The sequence below is a fragment of the Mirounga leonina genome, unplaced genomic scaffold (genome assembly GCF_011800145.1).
Source record: "Mirounga leonina isolate KUSES-001 unplaced genomic scaffold, KU_Mleo_1.0 Mir_97, whole genome shotgun sequence".
Lineage (NCBI taxonomy): Eukaryota > Metazoa > Chordata > Mammalia > Carnivora > Phocidae > Mirounga > Mirounga leonina.
In genome coordinates this window covers 7,282,187-7,300,246 of record NW_023270889.1, presented here as the reverse complement: position 1 = coordinate 7,300,246, position 18,060 = coordinate 7,282,187, and the positions used below count along the sequence as shown (strand labels likewise).

At 36.8% G+C, this 18,060-nt stretch overlaps 1 protein-coding gene across 1 annotated transcript in view; it reads right to left on the bottom strand.

Moving 5' to 3' along the window:
- LOC118006513 (coiled-coil domain-containing protein 152-like) overlaps positions 1 to 17,578 on the bottom strand; it is a 30,656-nt gene extending 13,078 nt beyond the window's left edge. The window contains exons 1-4 of the mRNA XM_034999196.1: positions 17,449 to 17,578; positions 15,997 to 16,085; positions 13,942 to 14,047; positions 7,290 to 7,358 (exon numbers count right to left, since the gene is read on the bottom strand). Coding sequence (XP_034855087.1) covers positions 7,290 to 7,358; positions 13,942 to 14,047; positions 15,997 to 16,083 — 262 coding nt within the window. The 5' untranslated portion in view covers positions 16,084 to 16,085; positions 17,449 to 17,578. The remainder of the gene's footprint in view (positions 1 to 7,289; positions 7,359 to 13,941; positions 14,048 to 15,996; positions 16,086 to 17,448) is intronic.
- Between the last annotated feature and the right edge of the window lie 482 nt (positions 17,579 to 18,060).

The following is an 18,060-nucleotide window of genomic DNA, read 5'->3' as shown; positions in this document are numbered from 1 at the left end:
ATTAAGGGCTGGGAGCTGCCTAAAAAACTTTGTGCTAACTAGGCAACTAATACCTCATGTATCTATTAGAAATGCTGTAGCATCCATTACTGAAAGATGAAAGAAAAGGTATTTGATGTTTTCTAATTTATAAAAGTATACTTGCTTGTCTTAGTAAGTGAAGCACCTGTAAAGGGAAGCTAACCATCTCTATACACCTTCCGTGACCACTTACTTCACCGAAGTTATCAATGTTAGCAGCCTGATCTGTATTTCTTCCCTACTTATCTTCCAGCTTATATAATTATTTATAAACATATCACACATTTGTACTGGTTTTATTTATTTTTACCAATATAAAATTATACTATATGTATTACTTTGCAAAAAACATTTCCTAAAAATGGACATTCCTTCAAGTCTGCAATTTTTTATGCATATATCTACATACATTTTTATAATTTTATATAAATAGGATCATATCAAACACTCTGAGCTACTTTTAGGACACTCTTCCCTTCTCTTTCTTTCTGCCTTCTTCCTCTCCCTCTTTTCTCCTTCTTTCTCCTACTCCCACATCCCTGGTGTAATTGTGTTTCCTTATCAGCTTTTCCCCTTGCACTTAACCTCTGGATCATACATATGCATACACATACACATTTCCATAATTTTATTCATATCTTTTACCCATTTAAAAATTCTTTTTTATCCCTGCTGGTCAATTTGTAGAGCTCGTTGTATATTGTAGATATAAATTACATAGGGGGAGGAAAAGAAAAATAAAATAAGATGAAAACAGAAAGGGAGGCAAACCATGAGACTCTCAACTGAAGGGTTGCTGGAGGGGAGGTGGGGGGGGTGAGGTAATTGGGTGATGGGCAATAGGGGGGCACTTGATGTAATGAGCACTATGTGTTATATGCAACTGATGAATCACTAAATTCTACCCCTGAAACTAATAATACACTATATGTTATCTAAGTTGAATTTAAATAAAAAATTTAAAAAACTACATTGGTATTTGAAAACACTTTTTCAAATAAATTACTTGGTTTTTTTTTTTTTTTTACTTTTGTGTGACAAAATAACATGTAAGTTGTTTTATTTTTGTTTGTACTTTTTTAAAAAAAAGATTTACTTATTTTAGAGAGAGAGAGAGATAGCGGAGAGGAGGGGCAGAGGGAGAGGTCAAGAGAAGCTCAAGCAGACTGCATGCTGAGTGCAGAGCCTGATGGCGGGCTTGATCTCAAGACCATGAGATCATGCCCTGAGCTGAAACCAAGAGTTGGAGGCTTAACTGACTGTGCCACCCAGGCACCTCTGTTGTGTACTTTTATTGTGTTGTTGTTAAGAAAGTTCGGTCTTTTTTTTTTCTCTTTATATAGTATCTGAGGTTTTCAGATTGGTTAAGAGGACACCCCACAGCTCCAGGTTGTATCCTGCATACAGATAATGTTATATCCTGAATTTTCTTTTAAGTTTTTATGGTTCTTTTTTACACTGCAGCTTTATCCATCTGGAATTTATTTTTAATGTGGTGGGAAAGAGTCCAACTTTCTTTTCTTCCAGATGGAAAGCTAGTTGTGCTAGTACCATATGTTAAAATGCCATTCTTTTTCCAATAAATTGAAATATTTCTTGTGTCATATATTACACTGACAAATATTGGGGCCTGTTTCTAGAATCTAGTTCTCTATTCTTTCTGGGGATGTCTTTTTCAGTTTTTATGCCAATACCATATTGATTTCATTACAGCAGTTTCAGGGCATGTTGTTACCTGGTAACAAAACTCTCCCTCCTCCACATTCTTCTTATTTTTCAGTTTTCTTATTTGTTTCTTCTGTCAAATGAGCTTTAAGATTATTTTATACAATCTCTCCCATCCCCAATTGAGAATTTTAATTAAAATGGCACTAAATGTGTATATTAACTTGAGGACAACTACCTTTTAATGATAAGAAATCTTTCCTCTGCCAGAAAAACTGATCAACCCATCTAAATGTTAAACTACTTGCATCTTATCTGACTTAGGCACATCTATAATTATGCTAAATAGAACCACAGAACTTATCTGTGAACTAAAGCCACCTACTGAAGAAATAGCTAACTTCCTTAATACTTTATGTTACATTTCAGTTGGCTCTATGTTGGCTTTCATTTGTAGTACAAACAACATATGATTATTGCTGGGACTGTTGCTTTTTCATCATCCTACCAGAGCGAGATAGCACAAGCTGGGTGAAGGACAGAGGGAGAAGCAGGCTCTCCGCTGAGCAGGGAGCCTGATATGGGACTCCATCCCAGGACCCTGGGATCATGACCTGAGCCAAAGGCAGACACTTAACCAACGGAGCCACCCAGGTGCCCCTACGTTAGATTTCCAAACACAGATTCCCACTCTGGCTACTTCTTTAAGGTGTAAGGCTGCTCTGGCTGGAGTATCTGTAAATTCCAATAGCATTTTGCATCATTGTAGAGTCCACCTGGTCCTGATATTTGACAAATAATCTTTCTCTGGCCTAGGCAAAATTCATTTTATTCTCTTGGACTCTAATAATTTTGTGATATATTTTTCTAAAATTAGTTATTCTCCTTTGGTATTGAACTGGGAGGTCCTTAAGTGTACATTGTCTTTGTATTCATTATACAATTACAGTGATTTGGCTTTTTTTTTTTTAATATCATTGATGATTGGATTGCTTAGCTTTGTAATAATTTCATTCCATAATGAGCTAGATATTTTTACATTAAATTTCCTTACATGGTTGCCTGAATAAAGGCTGTGTTGATTTAAACTGGAACTGTCCTCCAGCAGCATTTACTCAGATCCTGGAAAAGTTTTTGTCTTTTAATTAACTGAGTGTTTTTATTTTATTATTTTTTAATTGGAAATTAATAGTTATATAACTGTCTGAATTGTTCTTTGTCTTATTTTGTTTTGCCTTGGTTTCTAGAAGATTTAGAATTAACTTTGGTGCTATATTGAAGCAACTACCTCTAGATTAGGCTTCTGATCAAAGTATTTTCCTAACTCTCTTCTTATTCATTATTGGCAGGGCTAGCGTTATGGGTGTGCAATCTGTGCAGCTGCATGGGGCCCTGAACTCAGAAGGGTGCTATCCTTGCTTCTGCCTTCAATGTCTTGACATTCTTAATAATTTTGTCTTTGAACTTCTTACTAATTTTGTCTTTGCACTTACATTTTTTTTTTAAGTTTTTTTTTTTTTTTTTTTTTTGACAGAGAAAGACACAGTGAGAGAGGGAACACAAGCAGGGGGAGTGGGAGAGGGAGAAGCAGGCTTCCCACAGAGCGGGGAGCCCGATGCGGGGCTCGATCCCAGGACCCTGGGATCATGACCTGAGCCAAAGGCAGATGCTTAACGACTGAGCCACCCAGGCGCCCCTGCACTTATATTTTTAAGTAAATTCCAGGGGACAATGGAGCATGCATGCGAGCAGAGAAGGTAAGAGCAATATCCTCGTCTACTCCTCCTTGCCACTACATTCGTACGCTTCATTTGCAATGCCCCACGAGCACGGAATTCTAGTGCACTTAGGATGCCTGGGAGCTCAGCAAAACTCAAAGGTACAAGGACAAGATAAACATGTTCCATTTACAACTAAGTAAGCAAGGGTCCTTATTTTCTTTTGAACTAGAACTTGCTTCAAATTCAGAAAGAAAGCGATAGCATTCTAAGAAATATGAATGACCATGCCACTCTATCATATCCTTTCTCAATTCTGTTATTCCCCTCTTTTAAACATCTAATTATGTTAAAAAGGATGACATAAAAGGAAAGAGAAGGATAGGAACATTCACAGTTTCTTTTCCTTTTAGTCCTTCTTCGTTCATCAGGAAGTGAAGGTAGAGAGTATTGGTAGAATGTGCAGGTATCAAGAAGTAAAATGAATAATAAATGGTTTAGGTAGTTTTGTGCAGCATTTTCACTACTGTGGTAAGAATGAAACAGATATGCATGTACAAGCTATGAAGTATTAATTGGGTACTTTTGTGTATTGTGTATCTTTGAATTCAAAACTGGCTTGTACAATATAAAGATGAATGGTAATATTTATGTTCCTAATTAAAAATTTTTATTCTTTTTTACTTAAAGAAACATTAACAAAAGTACAAAACACTGGTAAATTGAGAGAGACCACAGAAGAAAGAAAAACCTCTATATTTTAGAAACTTTAATGTTACTTTTCCCCACCTTTTGCACATTGGGCCCCACATTTTCATTTTTGTGTGGGGCCCTGCAAATTATGTAGTTAGCCTGTTTATGGGTTTTGTTTTTAGCTTTCTTTTAATGTGCCTTCAGCAAATTTCTTTTGGAAGGAGGCAATTTTTAAATAATGAAGATTCTGAAGTATATACTCATAGCAGATCATTTCTCCATATGGAATGTGCTTATATGAATGTAGCATTTTTCCAAGGATATACTAGAAGCTAACATGTTAAATTATTGTATGTTGAAAGAAGTATTTATACATTTTTCAAACTACTTTTATTATTTATTTATTTATTTATTTTAAAGATCTTATTTATTTGACAGAGAGAGACACAGTGATAGAGGGAACACAAACAGGGGGAGTGGGAGAGGGAGAAGCAGGCTTCCCGCTGAGCAGGGTGCCCAATGTGGGGCTTGATCCCAGGACCCTGGGATCATGACCCGAGCCGAAGGAAGACGCTTAATGACTGAGCCACCCAGGTGCCCCTCAAACTACTTTTAAATTGAGCAATGCTTTTTTCTTTAGGAGTAAACTAATCATTGATTAGCTTACTTTCTTAGATAATTCTTTTATAGAATACACTCAACCATGGCTATTGTCCTTTTAAAAACATTCTAATCAGTGATCAATTTTGATTATCATTTTGCTTACTATGATTGATTGATTTTGTATAGTAAAGTCATAGTATACATAACAGTATCCTTCTGGAAACCTACCCTGATAGAATATAAGGGCCTAAATAAATTCAAGTTACTCAGGTTTAGTTCAGACAGGGAAAAAAAGCAATATTAAATTGCAAGAAGTTATCTAGAGATAATTGGCAAAAATAAGCTTGAATTCTACTGGTTTTAGAAGTGCTCTGTGTTTGCAGCTGATTTCATGTGTCTCTCTTCTCCATGACACCTTGCCCATGTGTTTGAATTCTTAAATTCCTGAGTCCTCTTCTAATCAACAAAAATCTCTGAATCTTGTTTTCTTTGCCCTGGTAGTAACTAACCATAAGTTAGATGGTGGAATGACACTATCTTTCATACAATGAATTATGGGGGTTCTCCTAAACTAGCATGTAAGATAATATACAGTAATATAATATAGGAAAAATCCCTATCATTTGATATATTGTGATGAATCATACTCTATTTCTTTTTTCTTTTTTTTTTTTAAAGATTTTATTTATTTATTTGAGAGAGAGAGAATGAGAGAGAGAGAGAGCATGAGGGAGGGAGGGTCAGAGGGAGAAGCAGACTCCTCGCAGAGCAAGGAGCCCGATGTGGGACTCGATCCCGGGACTCCAGGATCATGACCTGAGCCGAAGGCAGTCGCTTAACCAACTGAGCCACCCAGGCGCCCGAATCATACTCTATTTCTAAAGACCCATGTCCATGCTCTAAACTCCAAACATACATTACTTCAAAGACAGACTATTCTATCTGTGAAAAGATTGTATCCTTGACTATTGGTCAATATTTGGTATCTTTTTTACAAAAAATAATTATAATTCAGTAGTGAATATATTAAACATTAACTTTCTGGGGCTTCAAAATAACTTTAATTTCTGGTAGATGTTTTATTTGAACAAAATCCTGGGAACAGTTAAATACCATTCGAATCCTAGAATAAGAGAACTCTAAGGATTATGAACATTCACAATTTAGGTGTATTTCGTCACAGAGAAGGGAAAAGTTGTTTTGAACCATCAGCATTGAGATGGGAAAATGAAAGCCCAAACCAGGTGTGGGATGGAATTCAAATGTGAAAAAAGTGAGCAGACTGCTAGAGCTAAGAAAAGTGAAAACCTATGGGACATAAGGGGATCAGAAGTCTGCAGGACTCAGCCAAAAGAAAAGGCATTGGAGATGGTGTTGTTTCCCATTTATTACCCTCCTTGATCTTTGGAACAGCTTTTAGTGGTGTATCGCCAGGAAAATGAATCCTTTCTGTACTGCAGATGCTGTATGACAGTGTAAACGTGAAGTCTGCTAATATAATTTTTATATTTGTTTAATCAACACTTGAAGAAATATTTTAAGGTAAAACAATGGGACGGGGAGTAAGAACTAATGGTAATTCTTAAGGATAAATCTCAATTAGAACATTATAAAGACAGGGGCGCCTGGGTGGCTCAGTTGGTTAAGCGTCTGCCTTCGGCTCAGGTCGTGATCCCAGGTTTCTGGGATCGAGTCCCACATCGGGCTCCCTGCTCAGGGAGGAGTCTGCTTCTTCCTCTCCCTCTGCCTCTCCCCTGCTTGTGCACTCTCTCCCTCTCTCTCTCAAATGAATAAATAAAATCTTAAAAAAAAGAACATTATAAAGACAATAAGGAATAATATGCCAAAGCAAATAAATGGTGTGTAAGATCATTATTATTCTTTCCTTCCATATATAAAGTACTTTCTTTATCATAAAAATAGAGGACTAAAACGAAAAATTCTTATTTGATGTGAGTCGTATATTGGGAGGGACTTTGAAGACAATTTCATCTAATCTCCAATATAGTAGAGGAAAATCCCATAAACACTGCGCTGTAGCTACATCAGAACAGGACAAAACACTTGCTTGCTTTGTCCATTTTGTCAATGAACAGGCACATTGGGTTAGCATGACTAGCAAAAATAAGGTAAGCTGAAGATGTTGGCTTCATTTACACAAACATAGCCTCATTTATGATAAAAAATTAAATAGCAAACTATCACTGCAGTTTGAATAGTATCTTCATCATGTAACTACCAGTAAATGACTACCCTTCAAAACTGAACCCAAGGTCTTTAAAGACCAAAAGTACTCCCAAGAATAAATATATTTCTAAATTTTTGAAAGTAATAAAGAGAATTATTATGATTGATTATAAAACATCCCCTGATGTCCCTGTCAGAATAAGACTGAATTGTCCTGTTCAGCATGGTATTTCTTATTTCATAATAATTTAGGGAAGTATGATTTGGTAATAAGGAGTTTTGCCATTAGCTGATGAATTTAACAAGACCAGATGAAAAGAAATTTACTGTCAATGATGTAAAAACTCTATTTTTAAAGGTACTCAAATATAACATATTTTTAAAGATTTTTTTCTAACTTACCTTTCAAATCATGTTGAGATTCAATGGTCTGTTGTAGCCCTTTTATCATATTATGAAGAGTAGCACATTCTAAAATATGAAAGACATATTTATCTGAAAATTATTTGCTTTCATTTTGGAACTATTGTCTCAAAGTTGGAAGACTTAAAATACTTAATTGACAATTATGAGATCTTAATAAAGCAACCAGCTATCTCAAAGTAAATAATATAATAAGTACCTTTTAATTACCCTTTAAGTCAAATGCATTCTGGGATTTGGTCATGAGTTTTCTATGCACAATAAATTCAGCACTGGAGGGATCCCCAGCTCCATGTGCTTCAGCAATATTTGCTCTAGAAGGAAGGTATACTTGGATATGTTTGGGGGCCTTCACCGTAAGCATTTATGCCCTGTCATGTGAATATAAGCTTTCAATATACTCTTGGTTATAACTAGCAATAGCTAAACCTTTGGTGGGTAGCAATAGGGATGGAAACTTCTGTAATTCAAACAGTCCACTTGGCTGTAAGCTCCAGGTATCAGTTTTGTTCACCATTTCTCCCTAGTATTTAGAGTAGTCGTGGTCCATACCAGGCACTCCATAAATATCTGTTGAGTGATTGATCGATAGACAGGCAATATTATAGTAAACTGAAGCAAGAAAGGGGTAAGTGGAAAAGCTCTGGCCTGAAAATAACATATGTTATATTGTTATTCTAAGTGCTTTGCAAATATTGAATAAGTTAGCCCTCCTAACCCTATGAGGTAGGTCCTAGTAGTTGCCTCATTTTACATATGAGGAAATGGACACACAGAAGTTTAGTAAATTGCCCAAGGTCACACTTATAACTAGTAAGTGGTAGAGCTACAACCTGAACCCCACCAGTCCTATGACTTAACTACCTTACTACCACAAAGAAGACTAGCTCAGGAGTGTCCTCTAGAGTAAAGAGTAGGTTGGAGGCCCTGGAAAGAGGGCAGAGTCAGAGAAAGGCTCTTTTTGATAGTTCTTGCTATTGCATTTTTACTAGAAGTTTAGGGGGCACAGGTTGCACTAGTTTAAGTTTACAATTACACTAGCTAAATATATAGTGATGAAAAGTCTACAAAAGAATAACTTAATATCTTTAAAATATTAAAACTTTAAAGTTTAAGGACAATTTCAACTTTTTTTTTTTTTTGTAGGACAATTTCACCTTTATGTGCGTGGCTTAACAACTAATAAATATTGAGTCTTAACTCTCTTTCATTCAGTTTTAGAGGCCCAAGATGGATATTCAGATGGATATGCACTAATATGGCATACTGACTGGCTTCCATTATAGTTGGGCATCTGTTTTGATGGTTAAATATTAAATACCCTATTTGTATCTAATAATAAAAAGATATCTAGGTATAATAATAATAATACCATTTATTGTGTGTTCATTCTGCCAGGCATTATGTTAAGTGCATTATAAACATTACCCCAATTAGTATTCACAATGACACTTAGAGGTTGGTATTATTGGCCTGATTTTACAAAGGGAGGCAGTCGTCCATAGAGGTTTGGTTACTTGCCCAGGATTCCAGAGTTAGTAAATGGAAGGTATGGACTCGAACATAGGTTTTCCCCATTTCAAATCCTACTGTTAATCTTCTATTCAATACTTCCTTAGGAATTATAGGATATGCTGATGAAACCATGAAACTTGGAGTCTGAGGGACTAGAATAGAGTTTCCTTTTTCACTCTCTAGCTATGACACCCTATTTGAATTTTATATTCTCCATCTGCAAAATAAAAGTATGGGTAATACCCATTCTCCCTCACATATAAGACTATTCTCATATATATGACTGTTCTGACAACCAAATGAGAAAACAGTACTTTCTAAATTTACTCACACATATTCAACATTGTTATTGTTTTTTCTCTCCTCTACCTCTCAGCAATTTGTATATATCTCTTCTGTCCATTTCTCACATTTCATTTTAGTTATTCGTGGCTTCTCCCACTAGATGGTGAACTCTTTCAGGTAAAGATCATATCTTATTAATTTTGATATTTCTTGCACCTAACATGGTGACTATTTCATAGACGTTCGATAGTATTTTTATTTATTGACTAAAGGAAAGAACTAATATTGTGAGGGGAGAATGCAAAACTCTGTCTTTCAATTAGAGGTCCTGCACTGAGTCTCCATGTACTTTCTTCAACTAAGGAAAGTATTTTGTAGAAGTTAAAAGCTTTATGCAGATATCAGGTTCTACTATTGTGGTTTTTCACTCCTCCATGTATCCCCTCTACCATCCCTCCCATCTGCTCAAAGTGTCCACCATCCTCCATTTTTTTCTCTTTTGGTATTCCCCAGTAATGGAATGATGGTTAAATCACATTTGACATTGCTTACTTCATATGTTGCTATGTTAGTTGCTACAATTAGAAAATTAAGGGAGTGCCTTTCTGCCTCAGTTGCTGGAGCATGCGACTCTTGATCTCAGGGTTGTAAGTGTGAGCCCTACCATGAGTATAGAGATTACTTAATATCTTAAAAAAAGTTAAGGAGGCATAGACCCTGCCATCACTTCTCTTTGTGTCTTTTAGAGGAATAAATCCAGCAATTCATGAACTATGGTAGGTAAAGTTGTCTCAGTACAGTTGACCCTTAAGTAACTTGGGGGTCAGAGGTGCTGACTCCTGTGCAGTTGAAAATCTGAGTGTAACTTTTGACTCTTCAAAAACTTAACTACCAGGGGCGCCTGGGTGGCTCAGTTGGTTAAGCGACTGCTTTCAGCTCGGGTCATGATCCTGGAGTCCCGGGATCGAGCCCCGCATCGGGCTCCCTGCTCGGCAGGAAGCCTGCTTCTCCCTCTCCCACGCCCCCTGCTTGTGTTCCCTCTCTCGCTGCCTCTCTCTCTCTGTTGAAAAATAAATAAAATCTAAAAAAACCAAAACAAATCAAAACAAAACAAACTTAACTACCAGAGCACCTGGCTGGCTCAGTTTGTAGAGCATGTGACTCTTGATCTCGGGGTCCTGAGTTTGAGCCCCAGATTGGATGTAGAGTTTACTTTAAAAAAAAAATAAAGTTCAAAAACTTTACTAATAGCCGACGGTTGGCCGGAACCTTACTGATCACATAAAGTCCATTAACACGTATTTTGTGTTATGTATTATAGCCTTATTCTTACAATAAAATAAGGCTAGGGAAAAGAAAATGTTACTAGGAAAATCACAAGGAAGAGAAAATATCTTTCCAGTATTGCACTGTATTTATGAAAAAGCATGCACATATAAGTGGATTCATGCAGTTCAAACCTGTGTTGTTCAAGGGCCAACTATAATCAGCAAATTGAAAACAGAGCCCTGAAACTGAAAGTATACTGATTTTTAAAAAATGTGTATTTTCAAAATATGAACACGAGGTGGCTCTCTCAACACTTCTTTTTTTCCCAAAGGAAACTGGCTCAATAAAAAAATTGTTCATAAGGTGGAATATCATTATTTTAGAATAATGGCTTTTAATTCTCTTTGCAAACCTTTACCCACATCATTTCTGTTGGATTTTACAATGAATACTATCCTATCCAATTCTTCTAGAAGTTAGAGTTCAGAATATTAAGCTACTTCTTCTTATACTGTATAATTGAGTAAATAAGTGGTTATTTTGAGCTCAAATTTAGGCTCTGCCATTAACTAGCAATTTGAACAGTAACATCTGTTTCACAAAGCACTTGGAAATGTTGAATACAATTATGTATGAAAAGGATTTTTTTTTTTTTTTTTTTTAGTACTTGACCCTCAATACTAATATTGCTATCATGTTGAACTGGCACAGAAATTCTTTATCTGGTATCAAATGCAGAAAATACAACATCATGGTCTTGTTCTTTATTGTTGAAGAAATCCAATCATATACGTAGTTTGTTCTTCCTCTCAAAGTGAACTAGTACATACTTGGATCTATAAGCTGTTATTCCCACTAGTTCTTTTACTTTGGCTGTGTATTATCCAGTGAAAAGGCCATTAGATTGAGAATAAGTAGAACTGGATTTTTAAAAAGTGTTTATTTTCTCAAATAATAAATACACATGAAACACAATAATATAGTGAAAAATGATTATCTCCCTAATCTCTGTCCGCAGACTAATCAGTTTCCCTTCCCCCAAAGCAAGCACTGTTACCAGGACGCTGATGCTGTTTATCTTTCCAGAGATACACAAATGCATAAGGGAGAGGGTGTTCTGTGTGTACAAAGATATTTTTATAAAAATGATAGCATGCTGTTGTGAACATTGTTGCTTTCATTTACTGTATCTTGGAGATTATTCTATATCATATAGAGAGCTACTTTATTCTTTTTATCAGCTGCTTAGTATTTCATTAAATACATATGCCATAATTTATTTAATCAGATGAATGTCACATTTGGAAAGGTCTTCTCCGTACTAAAAAACAAACACACAAAAACCCCACAAAAACCCATATTCTCTTCTATTTTTTTCTGTAGTTTCATTTTTTCTCACCTTTAACTTTATATTTTAGTATGGTTTTATACTAAATACATATCCTGAAAAATCAGGAAGGTATTATAGAGAATTGCCCAATATCCTATGCCCAGTTTCCCCTATTAACATCTAACATTAGTATGGTATGTTTGTAATAATTAATGAACCAATGTTGATACATTATTAACTAAAATCTATGCTTTATTCAGGTTTTCTTAGTTTTTACCTTATGTTCTTTTTCTATTCCAGGGTTCCATTCACAATACCACATTACATTTACTCATCATGTCCTCTTAGGGTCCTCTTGGGTGTGATAGTTTCTCAGAGTTTTCTTGTTTTTGATGACCTTGACAGTTTTGCAGAGTGCTGGTCAGGTATTTTGTAGAATGTCCCTTTATGGGGATTTGTGTGATGCTTACCTCATGATTAGATGGGGTTATGGGTTTTTTGGGGGAAGATCACAGAGGTGAAGTGCCACTTTCATCACACCATATCAAGGGTACATACTATCAACGTGACATCAAGTTGACCTTGATCGTTTGCCTTAAGTGACACATGTCAGGTTTCTCCACTGTATAGTTATTCTCCACCACCCTGTTTTCCATACTGTATATTTCACACAGTGAAGAAAGTCACTCTACACAACCCACACTTCATGAGTGGGGCATTCTGATTTACCTCTTTAAGGAAAAACCACTTACATAAGTTATCAGGAATTCTGCAGAAAAGATGTCTCTTCTCCCTTATTTATTTATCTGTTCTTATCAGTATGGGCTCATAGATATTTATTACATACTTTGGCTTACAACCCAATATTACTTTATTTAGTTTCTTGGCCAAATTGTCTCAGCTTTGCCATTGAGAACTCTTTCAGTTGGCTCTTGTATCCCTTTGACATACCCCCATCATTGTGGAGTGTTTTATCTTTTTGAGCATTTTCCTGCTTTCTGGTACTGCAAGATGCTTCAGGCTCATCTTATTGTATTTCCTGCCTCAGTCTTAGAATCAGCCATTTCTCTAAAGAGCCCTGGTTCCTTTTATTGTAAAATAGTATTGGAAACCAAGATCTGGGTTCTTGTTGCTACTGCCCCTGTTGTTGTTTTTAGGCCCTCTTAGTTGACATAGCAAGGGAGTATCTGCATATGTGTTTTGCTGTTGTTGTTGTTGTTGTTTTCCCCTCCTGAAATAGGGCACTTTATTAGTGAGAAGTGTTGGTCTGGCAACAGTGTGGCTGGGATGAACAGGATCAGCGCCCATCCTGGGGAACATAGCTAAACATCAAGCATTCCTCCATGCAAATTTAGAGAAAACTCCATGATGGATGACCCCCTCCACCCCAACAGCACTGTGACCCCCAAACAACAGGGGCACCTAAGGCACAGCTGGGCCCAAGGACAGCAGGGTTTCAGTGTCAGGCACAAGAACACTGTCAGGACACCCCGGGAACTTCTCAAAGTTCCAGGTGAACTTGAGGGAATTCAGGCTCTCTTGACTTCTCCAGATGCCCTGAACTGGTTGCACAGGGAAGCCAAGCACTACCAGGCTTTGGGGCTGGAGGTTCAGCTGAAGCTCATTTATTGGTGTGTAGTCCCAGACCATTGTGCCTCAAAGCAAGGAGACATTCTCAAAGAGCAGCACCTTGCCCTGCAAAGAACCCAGGCTCTCAGGCTCCCCACAGGCCAGCAGGTGGGCAGAGAAGGATAGACCAAAAGCGGGGCCACAGCTGGGAGGGTAGCTGGCTGCTGGGAGCTGAGAGGTATATGTGGACTGGCTGTCCCAGAAGTGAGGGGAGAACTTTGGACTAGAACAGCCCATTTTTGGCGCTAAAATTTTTGACCCATCTGAAATTTCTTTTGGTGTAATTGTGAGGTAGGAATTCAACTGTTATTTTCCCCATGGTTTTGAAGGCCTGGATTGAGCCTTGGATTTGCCATTTCTTAGTTTAGCAGCCTCAGACAGATTAACTTCTTTCATCCTTTGTCTCTTCATTACTGGGGTGACTTAGTAATACCAACCCTATCTGTCTATCAGGACTCTAGTAAGGATAAAATGAAATGATAGCCCAGAAAGTTCTATGTGAATTTAAAATATTTTACAAATATACGGTATAATATTAATTACTGTTGTACCAAAAAATACTCTCATTAGGATTAGTATTTCTTCAGGGGGCAAGGAACTAACCTTCTTTAATTGAGACCTCCTTTGTTTGCATTACTTTTAACAAATAGTTAGTTTTTTCCAACTGCATATCCAGTATATTATTCTTTCCACTGGTTTCTATCATTTTCTGTAGAAGAAATAATATATATTATTACCAAAGCAATGCTACTATTTTTATTTTATTTTTTTTAACCTAATGACATGAAGACTAATGAAAATACAGACCACTTAATACTGAAAATTCTAATAATTAAGTCTGGCATATATTTTATGTAAGTCAACTTCCTAATTTATTTTTAATTTTAAAAGTAACATGGGAAAAAATTAAAATAGACTAACAGTTATAAAGAGTTATGAAATTCAAAAATATGACCTAACTTGAATCCCCTTCTTTCCAACTATTCAACCCTCAGTCCTATGGTTAAAAATTCCTTATATATATTTCCAAGATATTTTATGACTATACAACTATAGGAAAGGATTATATTATACTCTGTTTTGCACCTTGGATGTTCCACTTAGAACTGTTATCTTGGAGATTATGTCATATAAGCACATAAAGATCTACTTCATTCTTTTAAAGAGCTCCATTGAGTTTCATTTATGAGTACACTGTAACTTATTTACTTATGTATTTATTTATTTATTTTAAGATTTTATTTATTTATTTGAAAGAGAGAGACGGAGCGTGCGCTCGAGAGAGAGAGAGAGAGAGAGAGAGAGCATGAGCAGGGGAAGAGGAGAAGCAGGGAGCAGGAAGCCTGAGACACAGGGCTCGATCCCAGGACCCCGGGATCATGACCCAAGCCAAAGACAGTGACTTAGCCAACTGAGCCACCCACGTGCCCCTGTAATTTATTTAACTAGCCTCCCTATTGAGAATTTGTGTTGTTTCCACTTTTTTGCTATGACAAACAATGAATAAACATATCTTTTTGGTATCTTTGTGCCTAGCATAATAGCTGCCATATACCCTTGGAAGAGCTTCAGAAATCATCAATTCATTGTATCATCTATATCTCTACCCACTTCCCTATTCTCTCTGCTTCTGAATTTATCTCAAAGCAACTCCATAAATCTCACCATCTATATGTATCTTAAGAATTTTATCTAAGAGATAAAATTCTTAATATAATCACAATGCCATTATCACATCAAAAAATTAATATTTCTTATTTTAAATATTTAAGGATAGGATAGATATTTCTGAATAATCTCCAAAAACTTTGCACCAATTCCTCTCCCACCAACAGTGCCTCTTATTTCTTTCTCTATTCTCTCTTATTTTGGTAAGAGTCACTCGGTTAAGAAAACTCAAGTTAATTGTTTTAAAAAAGTTGATAATGTTACCTCAAAATACCCATCATCATATTTTTTTATTATGGCCATCCTATACTGTGCAGAGGAAAAGAAGGAATAGAGAAGAATGATAAGGAGAGAAAATAGAGGTAGGTATTATTCCTCTTCCCACCTTTGCTTCACAAGCCCACTCCCCAAATCTTTCACTTATCTACCTACATCTTCTCAACAGCTATTCCTATTCCTCTCCAGGGCAGACAAGGGGGAAAACACTTAATATATGCTTGTGGGTTTGGTCTATCATGTAATTTGTCCAGAGTTAGACGGGTGGCGGCGGGGCGGGGGGAAGACTTCAGAGGGATCTGTTTTTAGGCAAAAGAGAAGGAAAGGGACAGAATAGGAAAAAGTAAAAAAAAATATATGAGTTAGTCATAATGGTAAGACATTGTGCGTTGAGTCTATTTCAATTCTTACTAAAACATTCCTGGGTTTATGGACATTTTGAACACTTAAGTACGTATTTTCCCTTTAACTTTAGCCAAAGTAGATCAACTGTTTCCTTGTACCAGAAACATTTTGATATATTAATACAAATGATCCAAAATGAAATATATTTTAAATATGGATTTTAAAAATGAGACAGGGCTTAGCAAAATATATTTCCATTATCTATACCTTGCTTATTTTTTGTTACATTTTTCTTTTTTCCCAGCTTCCACTGACAAAATCTGTTTCACTTTTCCTTTTATACCACAACTGTTTTATATCTTTACATACCTTTTCTATCTGTGAGAAGTCATTTATAAGTTTGTCAAGATTCACACTGCTAATCTTTTTCATACATTCTTCGCTGCTTTGATTCATGTCTAAATTCATGCTTTGATTCATGTCAGTAAATAGGGTGAGAAATAGATGAATGAAATAAGCAAATGCTAAAGCACTATAATAGTGGCAATAATTCAAATACTAAAGTTTCTGTATTCCACCCATAGAGCACCTACTTGAGCTCCATTACACTCAGAAAATTTTTGTTATACTCATTATTAATAACAGTTAAATGCATTAAGGCTTCTTCACTCCTCTCCACGCCACCCCAGTCAAATTTTCTCTAAGCAAATCTAAAATTAATGCAATGTTATGTGCATATGTAGAAATTATTTGTTCCTATTATACAAAAAACTATGCCATTGTTCAACTGATCTCCTGGCCATCAGTACCACAGGACTAAAATCTGGCGTATTGTTAAATCTGATATGTGACTTTTAAATAGAGGTAGTCTCAATTTAAGATGTTTAAAATGTTTATTAACTATTATGCCACTAATATTTTTTGCTCTATTTCCTGGTAGTGTGCTTATTGCCATGGACTGAATTGTATCCCCCCGTCCCCAAAATTCCTTTGGGTATAACCGGCTAACTGCTGAAGTGAAGAATGAGTTTGTTTTAGTCCTATGGAACCAATCATAAGAAATTCTACAGAATTCCAGAAGTAAACTCATCCAGTCAGGATGAAGAAATTGACTTTTGCAAAACTGCAAGCATTTACATTTGGGAGTGGGAGAGTGTCTAGAAGAATTAGGATTAATACAATCTAAAAGTATGAGGCACTTGTCTTTAGGCTTTTCACAAGCAAATTGGAAGGAGAAAATACAAATTTGAAATTTAGACGTTCTAGATTGAGGAAAGAGCACGTGCCAGTGCCTGGTATGTGGAAAGTGGTAGTGGCAGCTAGTCCAAAGTAAAAGGTAAGTAAATTCCTAAAGTGATTACCGAAAGTAATTTTAGGGGTCATATTCTTCTTTAAAATGAGGTACATCAAAACAAATGTTGCTTGACAATTTGTTACTTCACAAAGAAATCCCATTTCCTTTCTCTTTTTGATATTATATGACATTAACAACTCTTGGTGGTTTTTAAATGAAAGAATTTTAGCTGTATATTTTCAGGTAATTGAATTATTATCCTCCATCACATGTTCAAGTAAAACTCTGTAAAATCCCTTAGAAAGTTACAACTTGATCTTTAAGGCAGGTGAGTAATTGTAATAGCATCCCATGATAAATCCAGCAAAATTCCTTTTGGGGTACAATTTAAAAATCACCTCTACTTGATAAATTGTTATTCTTTAAAAGAACCACAGGATAATCTGAAGTAGTTAATGCAAACTAGTCCCTCCCAACTTTCTTTTTTCTTTTTAGTTCCTAACATTTTAAATAAAAAAAGGTTTTACTTCGGTTCTGTCTCTGATCCCAGCTCTTGAATTAAATTCGTTTTAATTTCAGCTTGATTTCCTCCCAACTCCTTTCCTCTAATGAGACTCTTGGAGTGTTTTTCTTTATAAAACCGTCGCCCACATTCCACTGGCTGTTACTGCATGCTTTCCCTTTAGTCTGACAAGCCATCCGGTCCATTTCTAGGTGTCTTCATAGTCTCCCCCCTCTCTCCCTCCCCCCCCCCATTTCCTCGATCAAGGCGTCTTCCGTGGATATACGGCCTTCTTGCCCGTGAAACTAGGCGACAAGCGGGTGGTTCAGTGCCTGTCAAATTCTTTGGTGAGAAGCAGAGACTGACTTGTGACCTCCGCGCAGAGGGGTGACAGCCCCATTTTCTTCCCCGTCTTTCTCCCCGCCGACTGGCACCCGGGCCTCCCCCTCTCGCTCCCCGCGCCCGGCTCCGCGTGCGCCCGGCCCGCCGGAGGAGGGGCTCGCAACCTCCTCCCTCTGCTCGGGTGCCCGCGGCCCTCCACGGATTCACTCTCAGTGGCGAAGCCCCGGGCGCTGCTCCCTCCCCTCGCGTGCCGGGGGCCAGAGGAGCCCAGCTCCGCCGCGGGCTGTGCACCCCC